At 46.7% G+C, this 23,942-nt stretch overlaps 1 protein-coding gene across 3 annotated transcripts in view; it reads left to right on the top strand.

The window, feature by feature from the left end:
• The window catches only part of SERTAD2 (SERTA domain containing 2), an 84,634-nt gene extending 60,924 nt beyond the window's left edge, over positions 1-23,710 (top strand). For 2 of the 3 annotated variants that reach the window (XM_074864333.1, XM_074864331.1), the window contains one exon: positions 18,078-23,710. In XM_074864333.1, the coding sequence (XP_074720434.1) occupies positions 18,082-19,026 (945 nt within the window). In that variant the 5' untranslated portion in view covers positions 18,078-18,081 and the 3' untranslated portion in view covers positions 19,027-23,710. Of the gene's footprint in view, positions 1-502; positions 802-18,077 lie in introns of those variants that run through there. The other variant, XM_074864330.1, reaches the window with a different exon arrangement.
• The last annotated feature ends 232 nt before the right edge of the window (positions 23,711-23,942 follow it).

The raw sequence follows: 23,942 nt of genomic DNA, 5'->3' as shown, positions 1-23,942 counted from the left end.
TCGGTGGGATCTGCACAGCCCAAATTAGCAGCGAGGATCCCAGGGAGGGGGGCTGCCGCCTCCCTCGGCTCCCAGGTGAGCTCCGGGGACGGGGGGCTGGCCGGGGCGGCCAGCCCCGATGGGAGGGGGGGAGCGGGGCTGACCGGGGCAGCCGAGCCCCGTCCCCCGGCCGGCTCCTCGCCGCCGGATAGCAGGGATACTTGGCATATTTGCGGTCGGGGCGCGTTGGCACCCGCCTTTGTCCCGGCCCGAGGCCCGGAGCTCCCCGGGGAAGCCCCGGTGGCGGCGGCGGCCGCGCTGCGGGGGTCGCGCCGCCCGCCCGGGGCAGAGGCACGCGTGGGCAGCCGCGCCGGCGGCCGCGGAGCTGGGGGGGGGGGGGGGGGGGGGGGGGGAGAGGGAGGAGGAGGAGCAGCCACGGGGAAGCGGGGGGAGAGGAAGGCCGGGGCCGAGGCGGAGCTTTGACGCGGGCCGAAGGGCGAGGAGCTCGCCGGAGCCGCCCCTGTCGTCAGTGCTGGCGGCAAGTGCTGGGAGCCGGGGCTGGTGCCTCCTCCCTCTCCTCCTCCTCCTCCTCTATTGTATAATGCTGCGTGATCGCAGCCGCTGGGGCAGAGCGAAGGCTTAAATCCTCACGCCGCCTGCGCCTGCCTCCTCCTCCTCTTCCTCCTCCTCCTCCGCATCCCACCAGCCCCTCCCCGGAGCGGCGCGGCGAGGGAGCGACATATGGAGCTGCTCTAGGGCGAGAGTTTGCGACCTCCCCCCCCTCCCGCTCCATGCGTTAGTTCTCAGGTGGAGCTGCATGTGGTGAGTGGGGCTGGGGGGCAGCGGCGTGCGGCTCGGGGGGAGCGGGGGGGCCGCGACACCCCACCCCCGGCTTTACGAGTCATCGCGGCTTGTTTTATCTCTACCTTGAAATTTGTGCCCGGGCAGAGGGAGCTCGGGGCGGGTGTCCTCCCCCTCTCCTCCGGGGCGGATCGTCTTGAGATGAGCAGAGGAGGGAGATTACCCTTAAAATAAACCCCCCCACCCCCCCATGCACGGGGATCCCGGGCCGAAGCAGGTGCGTGCGTGTAGTCCGAATAGACTTTTTATAGTGCGGGCAGTTGTGTTCTCAAGAACCGTGCTCCATCCGACTCGAAGAAACCGGCGTTACCCCGGTAAGTTAACGTGTGCGCCGGGGAGCCCCTTGAGCCGGGAAGCTACAGCCTTGCTCCGTTTTCCCAGCAAGAGCGGGGACTTGAGGGTACCCCTAAAAGTGCGTGTCGTGGTGCCGGGAGAGCTGAAAGGGCCTGGGGGAGACTTGGACTCCGCTGGAGCAAAGCTGCCATATGGCTGGGCAGGACCCGCCTGGCCCCGCTGGCTGGACCTTTCCAGGGGTGGGTGTTAGGGCGGCAGCAGGGCGGGGGATTAGCGTGGCTTTTCCCTGAGCAATAGTGCGCTTGGGGCTTCGTGGGAGCACCGCCAGCACCGAGGAACAGGCGTTTGGGGGGGGGGCTTCTGTGAGCAGGGTGGGTTATCTTTTCGAAGCGATGGCGAGAAAGATGTTTATTGGGATTTCCTTCAGGGTGGGGGGGGAACGCTTGAAAAAAATTCTTTTTTTTGCCATGCCGCTTTCATTTAGAACGTTTGCTGCTTTACTCAAGTCGGTGTGTCAGGATCTGGAAAGATAAGTGCTCCTGAAGCGTGAAAAGAGGAGTGCAGTTACCTGCTGTCATTTCTTGCGTTTTGTGAAGCACAGCTGGAAAACCCAGGGCCACTTCTGTTGCAAATCTACGGAAGGGTTTGTGCGCTGTCCCCTGGGGACCCTGACTGGCTGATTTACAGCTCTGGGTCAGCTGCCGGTGTAAAATAAAGCGAATCTGCCCATTTCATCTCCATCTGGGGGGGCTGTCAGCCCCTTTACCCAAACTTCAGCGCAGCACGCCAGAGCTGTTGCGTGTGGCAGTCTGTGTTCAGACAAGCCCAAAGCTCTCAGATCAGGAAAGCCCGAGCTTTTTCAGCTGGTGCCCGGTGAAGTCAGCAGGGTGGCTCTCGCTGCCCTCAGTGGGTGCTGGATTTGGCCACCGCAGAATATGCTATTGCTCAAACAATGGTGGTAGAGGGCTTGGCCGCCCCCTAACATCAGCTTTATGCTTGTCTCTCAAATGGAGTAAACAGTTTCTGTTTGTGTGAGTTGAAATGACACTTCCTACCTTTTTATTCTGATTTTTTTGGCGGGGATTCACCTGCACAAATGAAGGTGTCTGTCTTTCTTACAGTCTTCTCACAGGGTACAAAATTGACAGAGGCCCCTCAGTTTCCATCTAAGTGCACGGGAAGCTTTCACGTGGTAAAACGGACTGTAGAAATAAATCGTGTTTTCTTAAAAGTTACTGCTGCTTGTACTTACATTGCTGTAGACATTAAGCGGTGGATTAAGCAGGGTAAATTGAAAGTAGCCCTTTCTGCTTGAACTTAAGATGCATACATTTTTACATAGTAAGATGGTATCTTTGGAATCTGATTTAACATAATGAGCTAGTGGTGGTGGTAGAGATAGGAGGAGGATTAGCAGTTTGTGCTGCCAGACAGGTATCTGAGAGCATGTCCTAGGGAATACTTCCATTGTCCAGGCAAGTATTGCAGCATCTAACGTAACAGCTGTAGATCTTCCTTCTTTCGTGACTGATTCTACATCCGTTTAAGTTGGTAGCAAAAACCACCTACTCCTTTTCTGCAGGAACTGGATTGGACTGCTAACAAACGAAGCTAGACTTTGTGCATATTAAAACACCACTTTGATTTTTGTGTCAAGCTGATTTCTTTTTCTCTGAAGCTGATTAAAAACAAACAAAAAGAAACTTGCTAGCCGAAGGTACTTCAGGTTTTGTCTGTAGATGAAGCAGTCTTAAAGAGCATTAAATACGTCTGTAGGTGCTGATTTATTAAGAGTGGTAATTGTGTTCCTTTATACACCTGCTCTTTTTAATGTGAAAGATGAAATAATGACAGTTTCTCAGTGTTTTGGTGGAAATAATAATATAAATAATCCAAGCACTCGAATTCTCTGCCTGGGAGGCATCAAGGAGTTTGAGATAATGTCCTAATATCAAGGAAAACCTCAGATTTCATATTCTAATTTTTTTTTAGCTTCCATGAAGTACAGCAGATCTTATGCAATATCTAGTTTGAAGGATTTTGCCATCAATTGCACAAGCTGCTTTTATTTTTCCAATAAATAATTCATAGTGAAAAATTTCTTTTTTAGGAACTCTGACTTTTTTTTACACTGATGTAAACCACTCCTAGCACAGTTCATCTCCAGCAGTGCTAACACTAGACAGGTGATCCAAAATACTTGTGACTATTTGTGTTTTTGTGTAGCGTCTTAAAGTGTAGTCTGTCAAGCAAGGAGAATACAGTACTTTGAAAGTGTAAGTAGTCTTCTGGTGATCTACTTTTTATAAGGGCTGGGTAGCAAGAGACACCTTCTTTTAACTCAGCTTTATATGTGTAACTGGCTCATGAGGAGACAGCTCCAGTTGCAATGGTTCCTTAACGTGCACACGCACACCAATCAGTGCCAGAAAAGGCAGCAGCTTTCAGTTACCAAGTCCAAAGATCAGGAGTGTTCCAAAGGAGAGAGCAAGGTTCAGCTTAAATGTAAGCATGTTGGCAGTAAGCACAGATCTTTAGTGTAGATGAATCTTTTGCTAATTAATAGTTTGTAGAAAATGGAATTTGCCGATCTGAGAACAGCGCTCGTTTTCTTCAGGGGTATATAACTGCGTGTTTTCTGCCCTTGTTTTATTTCTAAACTTCCATCAGTCGGAGAAACTGTGCTGTCACAAAGAAGTGCCTTTTTCTGTAAATGGAGAGAGACCCTCAACATGTGTTCGTTCTTTAATTCTTTTATAAACAAAGTCAATTTTTGTGTTTGCTGTTAGTGGAGGCTTCAGGTTTGTTCAGCATTACCAGTGCAAACACTATAACAGAAAATAAGATAACAATGCTGACTGTTCAACACAAGTGGGGAAAGAAAGCCCTGTAAATCCAGTGCTAACTTTGCCATTGGGTGCACTGAAGTCGAGCAAAACAGAGTCCAAAGCAAACATGTGGCTGGGAGACAGCAGAGGTTTTGTCGAAGAAATAGGCCTGTACGTCCTGCGGCTGTACAGCACCGATCACAGCAGGGTCCCTACCCTCCGACGCACGGCTGTACGGGTATCCAACAGTGTGTCATCGTGCAGAATAGAAACTACACAGTGACATTTGCTTCACTGACGGCTCCCGATGACTGTGTCAGATGCTCGTGTCATTGCAGAGTGGCCGGGAGGAGCTGTGAAGATGCGCCGTAGACCTGCAGCTGGGAGATTCCTCCCGCACAAAGGGGAATTCCTGGCTGGGGAAGAGCTGGTTTGAGGGGCATTTCCAAGGGAGAGCTGGGGCGGTCTCCTGGGGCGTTGGGCAACTGTCTGTATAGCCTTATTGGTCTTCAAAAATGGCTTTAAGTCGTGACGAGGAGCAAGATGGCTTGAAAGGACCGAAGAAGCTGTCAGGTGACCAGACAGCGAATTTTTGGTTTTCACATGTCCCTCCTTTGAGGGTGGAGGCTCAGCTAGCTCAAGTGAGACAGCAGCCACCACCACATCAGAGTGACTGTGGGTTCAGGCTGCCGCAGTGATATTAAAACCATGCTCCGAGTCCTGTGTTAGGCTAGTTCAAACCATTACCCTTCCAAATAAGGGGCCGGGTTCAGTACTCTGCTTTGCTTGGTACATAAAACCGTAGGTGTTGCCATATAACGTCCGAAGTTCCCAACCTATATAACATGATCAGTAGTTTGAGGAGCAGTGGACTTAAAGAGGAATTTCTCATTAATATCGCTCTGGAATTGAGTTTTAAGTGGCATTGAATGACATGAGTCTCAGTCTGTGTAATTATTAGGAGCCAAAGCCTGTTTACCTTGCTTTCACACCAGTAGGATGTATTGAATTTCATCTGACAGCTTCTGCTTCCAGTGAAGTTAGAATAAAAATTGTTTTCTTAATATAGTAGAACACACAGAGAAAAGTGAAAATGTGTGTTGTTTTCTTTTAATGTTATTTTTAAAACTAGGCAGTACGTGGAAGTAGCAGGAGAAAGAAGTTCCGTTTTCAAAGGAACGCTGAGTTGGTGAAAAGATCTAAACTCGCCCTAAAACTTGCTTGGATGATGTGCAACAAATAAAACTGTTTTCTTGATCCCAGATTTTTCATCCCCCTGGGAAACCCTTGTGCTGTTGGAGCCACACTCACCTTTAATGGAAATGTGACAATTATCAGCTGTTTTCTTACAGTTTCTTATAGTAGCCTGTAGTCTTCAAAAATCTCTTGTGATGCCAGGCAGGCAGTAAGGTTGAGTGAACTGCGCTATAGAAAGAACCACCCATGATTGGAGGTAAACTATGCGGATATACGTTGGGGTGGAGGTTGAAAGGAGCGTGGAGGGCATATTTGAAGCAGACTGTGCAACTGCTACAGCAGGTCTGACTAGTTTGAGATGCCTAAAGGCAGCTTTGTCTTAACTTCAGGTAGCTGCAAAATGAAGTTTTAAAACCTAATTCAGAAATACATCATCATCTTCCGGTGCCTCCACAAACTCTTTACTTTTCATGTGTTTTTACAGGCACTCTTTCACCCCTGGAAGAAGCGTTTATAGATACACATACACGTGCATGTATATCATTTGCATATTTTTAAAATACACATTTCATCAAGATAGGAGACTGGCGTTCATGCACAAACCACAGTGTTTTTTTTAAACAGTGGTAGCATTTTGCTTTCTTACTGCTCTGTGTGTGCGTTGTGTGTGTGCATGTGAGAAAGAAGCCACTCTATTTACGTATTTTTGGCATAGCATGATTTGTTGCTGGTCGGTTCTTGTGCCTTTGCCTGTCCCTGTGTAGGAGGAGTGACTTACACTTTATGTCTGTGCTGCGGTCAGAGGGATTTTGACCAGGGTTTGTCCGTGCTGGCTGTCCCAGGGGTACAATAACCTGCTTAGGTTACCCTCCTGTGATCTAGCTCACGGTCTCCCTTACACTCCTACTCCATCTGTTTGGCAAAATTGGCTCTTCTAAACAGCCCTTCCCCCTTCTTCTCCTAACTAAAGTATTCCACAAATAACTTGCGAATGAATAGGAGAGCGAATGTTTTCTGTGTGTGTAATATACAGTGTGAAGCTTCCTGTTGCTGCTGTGCTTCCCCTTGCTGGCAGAGGAACATGCGTGATACATATGTGCTCTGATGGGGGTTTTTTTAAATTGTGGGGGAAAAAATCAGTGTAATACAATCTTGGGTGAGGTGAATGGGTTGTGCCTGACTGAGTATGAAATAAAGTTTAGGACATTTAGTTTCAGTTTCCTGATCTCTTCTCCTTCTGTATGTTCCACTCCCAATTTCCAAAGACTTAGTTTGTGGTTAAGTTTGTTTGTTCCCTGTTAATTGACCTGTACTAAGCTTGCTTTGAAACACAGATTTAATACATGTTATTAAAATATGCTATTAAAAGGGTGTCCCCATATACATTTAAATGATTTATTTGAGAATGTTTAAATTACTACACATAAAAGTTACGTGGATCCCATGGTGGCTGTTTTAAAAGGGTATCGCTTTGGTGTAGTAGTTTTTATTGTGAAATCAAGCAGGTGCCTCGAAAAAGGGGATCTCTTTCGTCTCTAACTCATAGCTGTTGCAGTTGAGAATAGTTCAAGGCTGGCCAAAGTTCCCTTTATCAGTTTTCAAAAGGCTCCTTCCTAGGTCGTGAAAACACATGCTGTATTTCAACAAACGCAAGAGCTTTAGTACACTGGACTGAAAGGCCGACAGTTATCATCTTGTCTAACATCACTTAACACCATCTTAGCAAACTTTCATGTCAAACTTTAACTACCTTTTTTTGTTTGTTTGTTTTCACTGGTGGTGGAGAAATGTCCAACAGCTTTTCCACCTCTTGAAGAGAAACTTGGGGGTGAGTGGGTGCTTTTTCACAGAATATACTTGTTTGCAGGGCTGTGTTAATTTAATTTAAGCAAAAATGTTGAAAACGGCTCATATGCCCTGTAGCTGCTTTAAAAAATGCCAGGGAAACACCTTTCTTATCTCCTCTTTTAACTCTCAGTAGTGAGAAATTGGTTAGCAAATAAAATCTGCAGGCCAGAAACTAAAATGACTTGTCATTGCTGGGATGTATGTTGCCTTTTGCAGTATACATTTCTTTAGAGGGTTTTTTCCCCTTTCCTCTTCTTCCCCCCTGCCATTCGTTGCTTTTCAGTTTGACTGTGATAATTTATTCAACACTGTTTTCAGAGCAATAACCTACTTCTTGGCAAACCATTCAGTTCTTTCCCCAGTAGCGTGGGTATTTTTCCCCCCTGTGTGTTTATTAAGGGTCTACGACAAGGGGGATAAACGAGGTATCTTTAGGGAAAAGATGCTACGATATGCTTGGAAGCGAGGATTCAATTCAAATAATTATACATACGCGAGAAAAACTCTCTCTTATTATACACAAAGGGGTCTTGTCTCTCTTGGATGCACGCACAATTCTCATTAACCTTTGTAGGAATTATACACATCCAGTGAAGATGGGTCTGCAATACTCAGTCCCTACGTATGCTAAAAATATCAGCTAGACCGTGATATGTGTGTGCCAATAGAGACGTCTTGTACAATATAACACAATGTTGCTGTAATCTATTGTTCAGAGCGACGTTGCAGGGGAGGAGGGATGTATAGCCGGTCTTGCTATTTCATCATTCCCCCTTAGAGTCTGACCAGTAGCATCTTGTCATTACAGGCGTGTAATTTTAGCAGTGAAAAGGGAGTGTGTGTTTGTTAGCCTGTGTCACTTTCTGGTGGCCGTGCTCGCTCTTTCAGATTGTTTTGAATTTAATTTACAAGTAAGAAGCCTCTTTTTAGCCAGTGCTTTCGCTGTGCCGATGCCTGCCGGCTCTGCAGTGGGAAGAAATGGAAGGCAGTCAGCCCTGGGCTGAATTGGGCCCTGAAGCGGTACACAGCCGTCTTAATTGCTGCTGCTCCACTGCTTGAAGAGATTATGGCTCTGGTTCTCCCAGCATGGAGCTGCGCGCACTGGCTCTGGTGTGGCTCCTTGCCCACTGTCGGGGAGGTTTCATCCTGCTCTGGTCCTGCTTGCAGGACTGGCATCTCCTGCTCCCATGCAAGGAAGCCCAGAGTGCTGGACTTGTGGAAAAAAAAAAAAAACAAACAACTGTAATGTGAAGCAGGGGGAGCTTCTTGGCTGATCGTGGCGAGGCTTGTGCGTAGAAGCCCTCACATATTTTTTGGGTGACAACAAGCAGAGTCTGCTGAATAATCAGCTAATCACGTAGTAAAGTCAGAGGATCTGGCCTAGTGCTGTGCCTGGTTTTATTTACTGCAGCTCTGATTTCCTACTACTGATGCCCAGGTGTGTAACGCAGCTCCTAGTCCTTGAGCTTTTGATATTGGCAGCAGAGTTGCTCAGCCCGTGTGTACACAGCATAGTATAATTTGATTCATGCTTGGCAGGCCTGGCTGCTTCCTTAACGCTGCCACGTGGAGATCCGAATTTCAGAAAAACCCTGGCCTGGCTCTTTTGGGTGACTCTTTGAAGCACAGAGTCTCAGCCAAGCTGATCCCCAGCGAGGAGGCTCCTGTGCGGCGGCACGGGTGCTGTGGTGAGTGGAGTGTGTGCAGCCGTCTTGGGGAAGGATGTATAGAGGATTCGGCACAGAGGTACGACCCAAGGCGAGGGCAGCTTGGCTGAAAACCTCTCTCCCCCCAGTGACTAACCCTAACAAAACAGCTCCCGATAGTGGGAAGGGGGGAGTCCTCCATCTGGCTCAAAGCAGGTGCAGCTGGGCTTGGTGGTCAGCGGGGCCACGTCTTCACCAAGCCTGCGAAGGGCTGAGCAAGGTGTTAGCAGTCGTAGAAAGCTTGTTTCATAAAACTGCCAGTTAAGGACAAGACCACAAAAGGGCAGGCTAGGGTCTTGTTTGCATCTGCTGGGCGCTGTTGTAAGGATGCTGATGGGAAGTCCTGTCAGAAGCAGAACATGTGAGAATTGACATTTTGCTGTGTGAGACCTTTAAGATAGAAATTACTTCTGCTGGGCAATCCAAACCTGTTTTTTTTTCCAGTAAAGACAACTGCCTTCCTGTACATGAATAAAACCTACTTTGAATAAATGTTTTCTAGCCCTGCTATTGTAACAAAGCTGTATCCCTGCTCCTGCTTCGTACTGAAAAGAAGTTGTCGGAGTTGCTCAGAGCTTTTGCTCTTGACTTCAGCCTCGCAGCTGGTTTGAAATATGCCTAGCTAGCTTTCCACGCACAGAACCTGTGCAGTCTTGTTCACCTTCTAATTCTGCCAGGGTAGTCTTTAATGGTTTAACGAGCTAACAAGTGCTCATCTGATTTAAACTTGCATTACGTTCTGCTACCCTGATAGAATTCGGTATATTATAAACACCCTTAATAACATGACTATAATCTAGAAAACCGGCTCTCCTTTTTCCAAACAATTACTTAATGAGGCAGTAATTTATTCTAAGCTATATTTATTGGAGTCCATTCCAGCTTTATCAGACATACTCTGTTTGGTGTGTGCAGTTAGTCAAAAACATTAAAACTGCTCCACTTCTTCCAAGGGAACATGTTACATTTAGCAAACTGACAGCATTAGAAACTGTTTCCAATTTAATAGAAGCATATGTTTCCTGCAAGACTTAACACACTACAGAGTTGGAGATTGCCTTAGACTGCGGCTTTGCCTTTTTTTAGCGTGGTAAAAAGGAGCTGGAAAATGAAGGCAGAAGTGGAGTTTGTAGTCGTGTTTTTGGTTGTTTTGCTTGCTTTTGTTTTTCAGAGAGCCTTCTAGCAGGGCTTCGATGGGCTGCAAGTTTAAGAAACTACCAAGAAAGTCGCGTGGGCGGCGCACGTAGAGCTCTCGCTCGAAACGCAGTTTCTGATCATTAACAAACAGCAAGAGCTTGCTTTGCCCTCTGGGCCTCAAATAGTACAGTATGCAACAAGGGAGAGCAGGCAAGGCACGAGGATGGAAACAGTAGGATCAGATTACAGTTTCAAAATATCGCTGGAACACGTTGGCTGGCGTTACACTATTGACTGGCTTTATAATTGCATTGCTTATTTGCTAGGGAAGGCTTCACCTTACTTTCTGATTAACATGGACATTCCTTCAGGGACCTGGGGACTCCAGGCTCCGAGTACCAAAGTCAACCCCCATGAGAGCTGCATGACTTCAGATGCTCCTCAAATGAGAGTCTGAGCTTCCTCTGATGTCTTGTCTCCTGTTTGCAGGGAGGTTTCCTTGCACAGTCCCTAACTAATTCCTCCTTAGATTAGCCTCTGAAAGTCACCCACTACGGTTTCCCTTCTTATTTCAACTTTAACTTGAGGTTAGAAAAGACCCCTGTCACTCTTGGCTTGCTAACTGCTCTCCCCCAGTCTTCATGCATGGGTGCCTAAAGCAGGGGGCTAAGGCTGCAGTTCTGTAGGGAGAGGGAAGCTGCCTTTCTTGCTAAATGCAGGACTGGGGTGCTGAGCAGCTTTGCTTGCCTCTCTGCTTCTTCTGGAAGAGCTGAGGTTCACCCGACCACCACAGGAGATGGGAAGAGTTAGGTCCTTATAAAATATACGTGAGAAATACCTGCCACTTACAGTTACTGCTGGCACCGACAGCCTTGCAGCGAAGGCTTGCAAACATAAAAACAATTCCCTGTGCTCTCTGGAAGCACAGAGCTACCCAGGAGGCCAATTTTTTGATATAGCTCTAAAGCAGAGTTTTGTAAGTGCTTATTAAACCTCACTCTGTTTAAAAAAAAAAAAAAAAAAAAGGCAGACAGAATTAATGTAAAATGCAAGTATCAGGGTAAACAAACCTTATAAATGGAGAATGTCTGAGCACTCGGTTTGAAGAGGACAAACTCCAGCACAGCTCTGTTCCCTGTACCTCTTGTCTAGGGTTGGGGGTTTTGTTCTCTAACTCATGTGTGACAGACCCAATTCCTTCCAGGCAGCAGTTGTCAGGAGTCCTCTCTAGCCAGGCAACATGGACGCATTACACTTGAACAAGTAAAGTCTGCATCAGATCCCGAGAAGCAGCCTTGCAAAAAAAAAAAAGAAAAACCCACACCACCCGTCAGTGTACAAATTGCGAGCCAGCTGCAGCATATTGAACGTAGCCGTGCGTTACTGTGTGGTACACGCTGTACTAGCTCCCAGGGATGCTGCTGTGCCAGGATTTAAAGACCCCGGTGTCAACAGATGAAATCTTAAAGGAGGGGTGATTTTGATCACACTGTGGCTGTCGCCTCTGAAAGTCCACGTTGCTTATTCACTTCGGTCCTGGAGCTAAACCTCGACACCTGGGCTGTTCAGCTTTCTTCCTTGTTTTTAGCGAGGCTGGGAGAGGGTGCCAGATTTATACTGGCATTCCCCTCCGCTGTTTCTCCTCCTTTCCAGCTCTGAATGGGAGGAGGATGCCTGCGCTCTTGGAGGGCAGGCTGGCTCCCAGCTGCTGGGGCAGGTTTGCTCTGCTTTGCCAGCATCCTGCAGGCCAAGGAGCATCGTTCTGCGGTGGGTGAGCCCATGGTCCTGCCCTGAGAGAGATTTCTGAGATTGGCCACTCTTGGTCTCTCTGCCGTGGCCTTGGGGATGTGGAAACAGGGATGGGGAGAGAGAGATTTACATGTTTGCCTCCTTAGCTCTAGGGGACAGATGTTTTGAAGTAGTGGGGACTGGTCACAAGTTCAGGTGGTCCCTCAGGCTGGATCTGGTGACACTGAAATGCCTCACAGCAGCCCAGCCTGCCTCGGCTAGCTCAGAGGATCTAGTCCTCATCTTGCCAGTTGAACCCAGTTGGCACAAAAGGCCTTTTTATTTTGGTCCTGCAGCTATCTATGCCAAATCCTGATCCTGCTGAAGTCAGTAACAAAACACTCATTGACTACCGTTGGGCCAGGATACAGCCAGTGCAACCCTCAAGGATGAGGACTGAGGGATGGAGGAGAGGAAAATAATATTTCATGTGCCAGAAGTGACACAGAAAGTGCTTGCGTAATTTACTGGATAGAATCTCCAAGAAACCCTGGTGAGGTTCATGTACACCTGAGGTTTGGGAAACTTTGTTTTGGGAATGAAATGTGCAAATTCAGTACTCTCTTTGTGGTTTGGGGGCTGTTATGGGGGGCTTTTGTGTGTTTTTTTTTTCTGAGCGCATGTGTGTGTGAAGTAGTGTTTTATTTTAATTCCCTCAAGTTGCCTTTTTTTTTTTTTTTTCCTTTCTCCTGTGGTTCTAATTACTCAGGATTTCAGAAAGTAACCGGTCCTACTTTAAACTCCATTTTTTGCATGAGCTCCTGCTGTTCGTGTCTGTCTTTCGGCATTCAGCTGTGTGGGGATGAATGGCTGCCTGTGAACTCTGGGGTTTGATGCTTCTACCTTTTTGAGCAACGTGGCGCTCATTCTAAAAGTGAACCTTGCCATATTAAGCTCTTCATCCTCTAGATCGACTGATAGGAGTGGAAACGTGACTTCTTAAAAATCCTTTTCCGCTGTCCCTCTTGGTGTTTGGTTCCTCTTTCTTTTTTTCCTTTCTATCTGCCTTGATGAGCAGGCAGGGACTAGTGGGTTGTGGAATTGATTTCCAAGAAAAGCCCTCAGTCTTGAGAGACATTTTAAACTAAACTGATAAAAGCCTTTGAGAATTAACATTGAAGGGTATTTTTATTATTGGTGAGATAATCAAATCACTTTTCTCCTCCGTTTTTACATATTTAGTGCTTCCCTGTGCCAAACTCCCAATTATTAAAGACTTCAGAAATAGTCCAGCAGTGACAAGGTAACGTCCTAAGTACAACTGATAAATACAATACTTCCTTCACAATGTGTGCGTACCTCTGTCCTCTGGAGAGTGAAGGATTTGTCACTAAGTGGGCTCAGAGACATAGTCAGGCATTGCACAAGCTTTTCTGTGTTTAATCGATGATGGTTGACTCCAGAGAACCACCCGTTCCAGGCTGATTATCTCTTCTGCTGAGCCCCAACTGCATTTTTTCCAGCTCTGTCTGCATGCAGAGCCAATAAAAGGAAGCTAAACAACATGCAAATGAAAAAAATATATATTACTTTTGTTTTTCAATTAAGAAAAGCCAATTCCCAAACAATGCTAGGGTTTCTCTGGCTCTGAGGCGCGTGCAATCACCCTAAATGGGCAAAAAAGCAAGTTGAATCTTTCTTGGTAACAATGGTTCAGCTTTTGGGTCTGGGTCTTCCAGACCTGGAGCCAACTGGTGGATAACATTGGGGAAGATCTCCAAGTAACTCCCCCTGCCCCAATCCTGAGATAAATGCAGTTTTTCCATTGCTTTTCTTCAGCTTTCTGGTTCCACATACCTAAGTAACATTGAAAACTAACTTGCATACCAAAACCCTGCAACATTCTTTATTAAAACAACAACAACAAAGCGACATCCCATCTCATCTCTTTAACACTTGGCCCCAAAGTGACATTTGCTGGCAGATGGATGGAAATGCAGCAGAAATACATCTGGCTGGGATTTTTGCCCAGCCAAAATAGATGCACAAAAGACCCTCCATGGATGTGACCCTTTGCCACTGCCTGTCCAGTCTTGCGTCTTGGTGGGTAGCTGTTGCTGTCTGTCCCTGTTATGGCCATATGACTTGGTAGGCTGACTCTGTCTTCTGACACTTCGGAGAGTGGAGGTATATCTCATTTTATACTGATCTTTGGCCAACCTGATCTGTGAATTTGGTGTTTGCATTCTCCCAGCAGGACCTTTGGTTGGAAAGGCGAGGAGCAAAGTTTTTGAGATGAACAGAACTGAACCAGATCAAATGTCGGCACTGTACAGCTTGCTTTTTTTCTAATGTTGTTCAGTATCTTAAGACGTACAATGTTGATCTCTTTAATGTAGGCATGAAAGTGTTGGTTGAAGGAGGGAAGAGATGGTTTGAACTGTAAAGAACAAACAGGCAACGTTGTCTTAAGCTCTGGTGGTCAGAAACTATAAAATTCCTTTATGGGAATCCAGAGAAAGGCTTGCAAGCCTGAAAGCGTGTCTGTTTTTACCAACTCTTATCAGTTGGCCTAAAAAGATAACCACCTCCTTGCTTCACTTAGAATGACTAAAATGATTTATGGAAACTGAAGGAAAATGTTTTTACAATTCCCGTTTGCATGCCAGAGGAGAAGGGAATAAAATAAAACTTACAAAGCTGAGAGTCTGGCAGTGCTCACCTGAGCCCTCTGTTTGGGGGAATAAACCCCCCCTTGCTTGGGCTGGCATCCTGCTTTGCTTGCTTTAATGGTTAAACCCACTTCAGAGAGCATTACTGGGGAAAAGGAAACTGAAAGCTGTAGGGAAAAGCTAGTAGGTGAAACTGGGAGTTGCTTGATCTATTTTACCTTTTAAAAGGACAATCTCTGAACCAAGCTACGTGAAGATCGAGTGAGATGTGAAAGATTGACAGTTCTACATACAGGAAACCCTGAATCATTTCTAAGCTTCCTGGAAAATGACGTAGAGGTTATTGTTGTGTTTACTAATGATGAGCCCATAGCTCTTTCTGATCAGCTTAAAAAATGTCTTAACTACCAGCACCTCAATCTTGGATGCAAATGGGCTCAATTGGGTTCATTTGAAATGCTTGTCAACGTCCCCTGACAATAATAATTAATAATTGAGTGCAGGGAATGGAACGTGGCCACCCGATTGGTCTGTTTTCTTTATCATGGGGGAAAAGGTTTGCTTTGTACAGTGAATATTTTTATACATTCCTGGCAGAGCCTGACAAACTTCAAAACTCTCATAGTCCCCAAGCCATTTAAAAATTTCTCCTTTAAACAGAGCATTGCTGAGGGAGCATTGGTATGTCTTTAGGACAGTCTGTCTTTTTTCAGGCAGAGGAGAGAGTAGGAAGGGACAGAAAGCTGCTCACTCTCCTCCTACTAACCCATTTCTGCTTTGAAAATGTGCTGGACTTGGACAGGGGTTTCAATTCTTGCTAGCCCGGCCCTCCCTTTCTTGCTCTATCTGTCCGAAGTTGAAGGAAGTGTGTCCCGTGTGAACATTTGAACAGCAAAGCCCCCCCTCACTCCCCAAACCCACGTGCACATCTCTGGAGTAGTCCATGGAAGTGACACTAGGGAGCAGAGAAAAACCAGACTTAGGCAGTAGTGCTAAATTTCAGAGGTTTTGTTCACCCGAGATTCCAGGCGCGGGGATCGCTGGTAGCTGGCCAAGGAGCTTGGATGGCAGCCTACCCGTTCCTCAGCTCTGCTCAGCTTGCTCCCTCCCCCCTGCCTTTTTTTTTTTTTTTTTTTAATTGCATAATATGCTAGAAAATGATCTGGATTTGGGACTTATTTTTAACCAGAAGAGGCTCACTTCACCCAATCTGATTTTGGATTTAACACCCAGCAAATGCTTTCTGAAGCTCTTTTTGCATTGAAACCCTGACTTCTTTTGTGTCCCCTCTCCCACTTTGCAAGGGCTCTTTGCTTTTCAATGTTTGTCAGCGATTCTTGGGGATGTTTGCAAGTCCTCTAGCTACCTTGTCTGTCTGCAGAACTGGTGTATGATGATCAAATTGCTATTAGACCTGCCTGGTGCAGTCATTTTGCAGGCACGGATCCTGTTGGGGGAACTGGGAATTGTACTCAAATAAGGCAGGCGAGTTTTGTCTCCTAGACGATAGTTTCGTAATAAAGCTTATATGAGGGGAGTCAGGCGTGGGGTTAAAAATATATATGCGTGTTGTAGCTTCTCTCTGGGTAGCTGGGGCTGGAAAGCATCTTCCACTTTTTTGTTTTAAAAATACGGGGCAGAAATCTACATGCCGTTTTATTGGCGTTTTGTTAAACGGAGGGCGGGATGCAGGAATGAACAGGGGGCTGTCTGTGATCCTATTAAAAGGGCAGCTGTGTTAGTGCTCCAGCACCTCACCACTGGACCTGGGAAGGTGAGAGGAAAACCAAACATTTGCCCTAAGATGTGGAAGCAGGCTAAGTGCAGGGTGCTGCTCTGCAATGCCTGTGATTCTACCCATGTCTCTGCAGGACTTTTCCTCAGCTGGTTTGATGCAGCCCATGGGACAGGCAAGTGAAGTGTGGTAACGGCCTCACCTCCTTCTAGTTTTGATTTAGATGCGATAAAACAGCTTGTCTGGGAAACTGGGTTCGTGCAGGTAGTGGGGGAGAGAGTCAGAGGGACCCTGTTGACCCTGTTGTGACAGGCATTGAAAGAAGTGCCTGTCACAGCGACTGTGCTGTTTCACCCAAGTAATCGTGGGTATTCCAACAAACCAAGCCCTGGCTACTCAACAAGGATGGGTGGTGGTGTGGGGCAGAGGGTTTCTGGCCCTAACGCCTTCCCCCTTCAGATGCATAGCGTCAGGTCGTGCCTCTGTCACAGCACAGCGATTCCTTCATTCCTCTGCTTTTGAGGGGATCTTCATGTCGCAAAAATAATGGTGACAAAACAAGGCTGGGACTGTGCCGTGTAGAGAAGCATTTCCAGGCGCTCTGAAACATCCTGGAAGAGACGGCACTGGGGATTGAACTGCCCTACTTACTCTTAGCTCAGAAGTGATTTACGATGCAGGGCAAGTTTGGTAAAATTCCCTTTGTTTCCTCCTTCAAAATCTGCCATCTGACCAGGAGAAAAGCACATGCATTTATGCTGATTTTTGTTCTTTAGAAGGCCCTACAGCATTCTTTTGTTCTCAAGTGAAACCTGACATGGATGTAGTCCTGAGTGAGGAACACGCTTTGATGGGGGGGAATTGAAGACAAATGGTGCATCGGGAGTGACGACGCATCCTTGCTCTGGTGCAAAAGCTATTCTGTATGTGGCTAGTGAGCTCCTGAAAGTCTTACCGGAGGAAGCAAAGGCTGCTGGCGTTGCCTGCCTTAGCCAGGCAGAAGCCAAGGAAAGGATTTCAAACCTTGCTATGTGAAATGCTTCCCGGATGAGAGCAAAGCCTCCCCCAGCCCTCTGTCAGAGCTGCTGTTGCTTCATGCGCAGGTTGGGGACACAGCACCCCCCACTCAGCGCAAGGGGCAGGCGGGGCCCATGCTCCCACGTGGATTTGGAGTGTGGGACTGGGGGTGCTCCTGGGGGCCTGGTTCCTGGAGGGGGATGCTCAGTGCTTCAGGAGACACCAAACTCCTCAAGCTTGCTGAGGTAGATGCCCCTGTCCTCAACCTGGGACCCAGGCACTGTCAGGATTTAAGGCCCTGGGTGCAGCAGCAGAGCGTAATGCAGAGAATGGTCTTGAAGATTAGACTTAAAGACCTTACGGATCTTCTTCTTCATCTGTAATTTATCTACTTCTGAGCGTAATAACTTCAGTCCCCGCTCTAGTAATATAGTCCTTAGGCGATCGGTTAAATAAACCCACGAGGTCAGATATGCATATATCCTGGTGTGCTAAAGGGTTGGATCTCCCAGCTTCACTGAGAAGGTTTCTTCAGTGTACAAGCGCTTGAACTTCCCTCCCCTTCCCCCCATGAATACCTTTTTGAATAAAAAGGGAAATTTACTGTAAGAACCTTGGTGTATTACATTTGTATTGCCAGGCATAGTACTGCATCAGTCAGGGGATCTAAGGGAGTGTTCAGTATAGTACCTGTAGCTTGTGCACCTATGTACAGATATTTGGGGACCATAGGCTTAACGTTATGCAAAGAGTAAAATTTGCTGCCGAGTGCATAAGGGCTTGAGTTTTATAGATGCTGGTTGAATTCCCGCTTGGAATTTACCAGCGTAGCAGTGCTTAAACATGATGGACCAGAGCACTGTGTTAAGGCAGCTTCTGCTTCCTCATCACGCTGCCAAGAGTGAGTTACATGGACAGATTCCCACTTGTGACTGTTAGGGGTAAGTGAGAAGGGGACAGGGCGGCCAGTGGGTCCACGCCGCGTGTGCAAGGGGTGGACTGGGGTAGCGATGCAGGCAGGAAGAAGAGGCTTCGAGCTTCGCTGACTTTACGAGTCTCTTCTCCTTCCTTTCAGATATATGTTGGGGAAAGGAGGAAAGCGGAAGTTTGACGAGCATGAAGATGGGTTGGAAGGCAAAGTGGTGTCTCCTACTGACGGTCCCTCTAAGGTGTCTTACACCTTACAGCGTCAGACTATCTTCAACATTTCCCTTATGAAACTTTATAACCACAGGCCATTAACCGAGCCAAGCTTGCAAAAGACAGTTTTAATTAACAACATGTTGAGGCGAATCCAGGAAGAACTCAAACAAGAAGGCAGCTTGAGGCCCGTGTTCGTGACCGCTTCGCAGCCCGCCGACCCTCTCAGTGACAACTTCCGCGAGGCCCAGCCGGCGTTCAGCCATCTCGCCTCCCAGCCCCTTCTCCCCACTGACTTCGTAAGCACTACGCCCCTGGAGTCTTGCCTCACCCCAGCCTCTTTGCTCGAGGACGACACTTTTTGCACTTCCCCGACTGTCCAGCACGATGGTCCGACAAAACCACCACCTCCTGCTCTCCAACCAGTAAAGGACAGCTTCTCCTCAGCCTTGGACGAAATCGAGGAGCTTTGTCCAGCACCTACCTCCGCAGAGGCAGTAGCAGCCGAAACAGCAGCCGATGACTCTAAAGACCACCCCAGCGAGTCCAGCGTTCAAAAGTCCGAGGGCCTCCCGGAGAGCAGAACGGCTGAATCGAAACTCATGGACTCGCTACCTGGCAACTTTGAGATAACAACTTCTACAGGTTTCCTCACAGACTTGACCCTGGATGATATTCTGTTCGCTGACATTGATACGTCCATGTATGATTTTGACCCCTGCACATCTGCCACGGGGGCTGCCTCAAAAATGGCTCCTGTCTCAGCAGATGAGCTCCTAAAAACTCTCGCTCCATACAGCAGTCAACCAGTAACTCCAAATCAGCCTTTCAAAATGGACCTCACAGAACTGGATCACATCATGGAGGTGCTTGTTGGGTCTTAAAATATAGAAATATAGCAAATTTTTTTTTTTTTTTAATTTTAAGTACCAGTATATACACTTGGTAGTATTTCCATAGTCCCTCCCACCCCTGATTCACAGCACTGTGCATGCGTCCTTGCTTGCCTTTTTTGAAAAGAAAAGGATCACACTAGTTTTTGCTTCAAGCAGAGTTGGAGTGCCTTCATCCATGTATGACCACTTCTAATGTATTTTTTTTAAAGTGGTTCCTCAAGGAAGACCGAATATCCTGGTATAGGAGAGAATATGTATTGTAGACAATGTTATGTTATTACAAAAAAAGAAAAAAAAAAGAAAAAAATTGTAAAAGCTAAGCACAAGGATTATGTTGGGGAAAGCTGTAAATTGCATGTGCATATTTGTCTATTTTTTCTATAAGTTTTATTGCAAGAGGTAAAAAATTTTATTATTTAGATAATCTCAATACCATTTTAGCCCTGTATAGGTTGACTTAGCAATTCAGCCTTTTGGAGGCATTAACCTGCTCCTCTTTAAGTGTTGCATTTACATGGCTGTTTAGAAACTGCTGCCCAAATTTATTTTATATTTTTGTACAGATTCTGCAGTTTATGATATTGTTTTTTCTAAAAACAAATGCTGTTTATACACACAAAAAAATAGCTATTTTGATAGGATTTGCTCACATAGTTCCTGCATAATTCAGATGTACAAGAACCACTTGTACTTTTATACAGAGTTGTAATGTTTTATATGTGTATGGTGCAAAGAGAAAATTGGATCAAATAAGCCTGCAGTCGGTTTCCCTGAATGCAAACAAAAAAGTGCTTTAAGAAAGGGCTGGGAGCTGCTTCTGTAGGAGTTTCACAAGTGTTTGCTCCCTGCTGTACCCACTGCGCACTACTGTGATTCCTGAAACTTAGAGCCATGTCCTTTTCCAACATGTATGTGAAGCAGTTGGCAGGAAACAGTTGTGGAACTTCACCCGAAGAGGTCCCGGGCGCCACCGTGGCTCCAGCCTCCCCGCCCCGGCGCCGGGCCAGTGCCCCCAAGCCCTCCCGCGGCCCCTTGCCAGGGCGGCCGTCCTCGCGGGACGCCGAGCGCCTTAAGACGGCGGCAGATCAGCACTTCCTCACCCAGAGCTCCGGGGAATGGTTTTGAGGGGGAACGTGCCCGTTGCCCACCGAGAGCCAACCTCTCACCGCAATCTTCCTGACCGACGGGCGTATGGGCGGAGCGGGCAGAAGACTGGCGTTGACAGCCTCCACTCGCCCTTTCTTGGAGCATTTATTTCTCCTTCCCTCTCCCCACCTCACTGTGCTAAGTGCTGAAAAAGGCAACTTCAGTATTACTGCAGTGAAGCTCATCTCTTACCTGCACTGGATGGACTTGCTTTAATATCCATTGCTGTTGAAACTGGAGCCAGTCGTGTTACATCACTTGGCATCGCGTATAGGGTTGGTTTCTTGTATCAACTGTGTTACCTGCTTTACACTTTATAGACCCATTTTACAACGAATATACAGACACAGCTTTCTATGCATGGTCCCGTTCCCTCTAACACCTGAGAAGTCTTCTCATTACGGCACCAATAGCATTTTTTAAGTTCATTGTGGTGTACATTTAATTTAAAAAAAAAAAATGTTTGCAATGTATCATGCCTATTGCTGAAGTTGCTATGGCATTTTAGTTTTTCAATGGTACTTTAGCTGTTGAGCGCCGGTTACAACCTATATTGTTGACATGCCTATGGCTTCTTTAGGAATAACTTTTATATTTATTTAAGAAATTTTAAATTATGTTTTATGTCATTGGGCAATATTCAGTCAATTCTGCTCCCTTCTTGTCATGGATGAAATTGGGTCTTGTCTGCCTTTTAAGGAGGCAGCTTTTTATAAATTGGCACTTTAAAACAGGCCATATATATTTATTAGTATATAGATAGATAGAGGTAACATAGATATGCACACAGACACAGTATAAAAGCAAATACATTTTGCAATGAAGGAACTCCTAATCAAAATGAAATGCGTCGTGTACAATTACAAAAACGTGCTTCTGGCTCCTACTTCGTCTGCCAGGGTGAGACGTGGGGCGGGGGGGAGGAGGCGGGGAACTGGCTGAAGTGGGAGGGGGGGGTGGGGTGGGAGGGATTGCTTTCTTCTTTTTTCCAAGCTGAACTCAGTGAAGCAATGGGATGCTGATGGATTTGCAGTTGTTTCCTTACACGGACTAAAAAAAAAACAAACCACCAACCAACTTTATTGCTTCAAACAGAAAACCATTGACCAAGTGTAGCTTTAGGGACCATCGGAAGTGAGGGGGTGGGGAAGGAGGGGGGACGGCTTGGACAACCAGCCCTTGCTCAGCCCCAGTCCTCAGCCCTTGTAGGAAAACAAACAGCCCTGCTGGATCCTGCACCTCTTGTAACTGGAGTAACTGGGAAAATGTTAGCCACACGAGGGTTGTGTGCCTGTCTGCACAAACCTGGAGGCAGGGGGTAACGCAACAGTTTCACACAGTAACGTGGTAAGCACTTGCCTAACCACGGTTAAAAACAGTATGCTGGAGCTGCCCATTTCTTGGGGATTACTTACGCATTTAAACAAATCCCATATGCTAGGCAAAAGTTCACATCGATGCCATTTTTGGAGAGCTGTGCTGTTAAGTGGGGTTAGTTGAAGTTTTTGTATCCACAGCCCAAGCGATGAGCTCTAAATCCACTTCACCCCTCAGAAGACGATGTCTGTGTACCCTTGGTGCTGAAGCGCACGTCCTGTGGCAGAGTCCTTATGGGAATCCCGTAGGACATAAATGTACCTGATTTGTGGGACTAGGCAAAAGGTTGGCAAGGCTGGTGCTGCGCTGTCACCACGGCAGGCTGCGGCGGGAAGGGAAGGGCTCCACTGTGGCTTTCTCCTGGCCATGGCGTGGCCCTAACAGCAGCCACGCGTGGTATGGCTCCGAGACCTACACCAGGGATGGAGATTGACATTAATGTGCAATGAAGTGACAAGATGGGAGCAGAATAAAAGAGCTTTGGATTTGAAGTGATTTTTTTTGTTTTTCATAAATTATTTATTCTTTTTTTTTTCCTTCTGTAAATATATTTATTTTATTGTGAAGCTAACAACATCTGGATTGTAACATGTACAGAATGTATGGTAGGAATGTATTCTCTTGTAGGAATGTAAATCTGTATGAAAAAGGGTATGGGAGCCAGATTTAGAGAAAACGAATTGAGTTCCAGTCAGGATATGCATGGTTCACATGACTTCCCCCCCCCCCCCCCCCCCCCCCCCCTTTTTCTAATATGGGTCTGGTTGTTTGAAATATGCAAAAAAAGGTATGGATGAGGGACAAGTTTATGTTCAAACTTAGTCCTAGTCAGGCTCCTACCCCATCAAGCTTCTTGAGATGGGCCTCCCTCAGCACTCCACTGGAATCTGCAACAGGAGACAGGAGCAAATGCAATCGTCTCCATCGTGCTGGCCTGGTAAATGTTTGAAAAAAAATGTGGTTCTTTTAACACGTGCAGGAAGCCCAGCTGGATTCCCTGGAGCTGGAGGGCCGAAGGAGGTTGCAGGATGTTCCCTCCAGCCCCAGAAGTGGTGCCAGAGCTGACACCACCTCCTCGCCAGAAGGTAAGGCCAGGCGAGAAGTCGCGCGTGCAGCAGAGGGTTTGCTTGCTCGAGTTCCAACCACCCGCGTCGCTCCGTGCGTCTGGCCGGCCGCTCCTTGGACACCACGGGTCCCCTCTGGAACCCGACAGCACCCCACAGCCCTGTATGCAGAGGAAGGAGAACTTCCCTCTTCACAAGAATGGCATCGAGCAGCATCATAAATGCATCGATCTGGCACCTTCCTTGCAGCCAGCTAGAACAGCAAGACGGTAAAGCCACTGTCGGAAGCGATCACTGTAAGAATAAATTTGGACCTTGTGAAAGGTGATTTGGTTTTTCCTCAATGCTGTGTGGTAATAGCCTGGGTTGTTTAAAACCGATGTTTTGAATCCAAAGTTTACACTTTTATCACCGTTAAATTGAGTAAATCGTAATGGATCCTGTCTGACAAACGGTTTAATTCACTCCAGCATATTGTGAACTTTTTGTTCTTGTTACAGGGTTTCTTTTGGTTTTGGTTTTTATTGTTTTATTGTTTTTATCTTTTCTTCCCCCATCAGGTTTCAGTATCCTGCTTCTGTGCAAGTTGCTTTCAGTGCTTCTATTAATTAACGAGACTGAACATTTTAAAAGAAATTAATTCTTTAAGCACTTTTTCTGAAAATAAGCCTAATGCAAGTTCTGGAACCTCTTTAAAAACACAAATTGCAGATAAAATCCCAACTTTGACTCCTATCTAGTTCTGAGCATAATCCATACTACCGCCTCTAAGGGCCAAGATTCTGGAAAAGGTGTAAATAGTGTGACATGTTCAGTGCATGGTTGTTTGAACAGGGCTTGTTATTGTCAAAAAAAAAAAAAAAAAGACAAAAAAAAGAAAAAAGGCTGTATTTCCCCTTCCCCTCCCACAGACCTTAGAGCTGTGCCTTTTCTATGCAATATTACAGACATATACATCTGAAACCAGATTACTGTATTCACATGTAGGTATGGGCTGTAATCAAAAAAACAATTGGACAAATGTACATGGAAATGAGCAGTCTTACTTTTGTAGTTTTATATTATACAATAAACAATTAAAATAAGTTCTGGCTTCGTTCTCTCCCTCCGCAAAAGACAATGCTAAGGGGGGGGACAGACACCCCCCCCCGGCTCAGCAGCACGCGAGGGCTGTGGGAGGCAGTGGGGGAGAGGGAGGGACAGCCCAGTCTCGCCCCGCTCTACCCCGTGGAACAAGAGAAGTGACACCTTGTGCAAGGCCCGTTCCTGGCACGAGGCTTTCGTCCCTGACACGGAGAGGTGCCCTCGGTGACCGTG

The sequence above is a fragment of the Strix uralensis genome, chromosome 3, assembly GCF_047716275.1.
Source record: "Strix uralensis isolate ZFMK-TIS-50842 chromosome 3, bStrUra1, whole genome shotgun sequence".
Taxonomy (NCBI): Eukaryota; Metazoa; Chordata; class Aves; order Strigiformes; family Strigidae; genus Strix; species Strix uralensis.
This window is presented reverse-complemented; position numbering and strand designations above follow the sequence as displayed.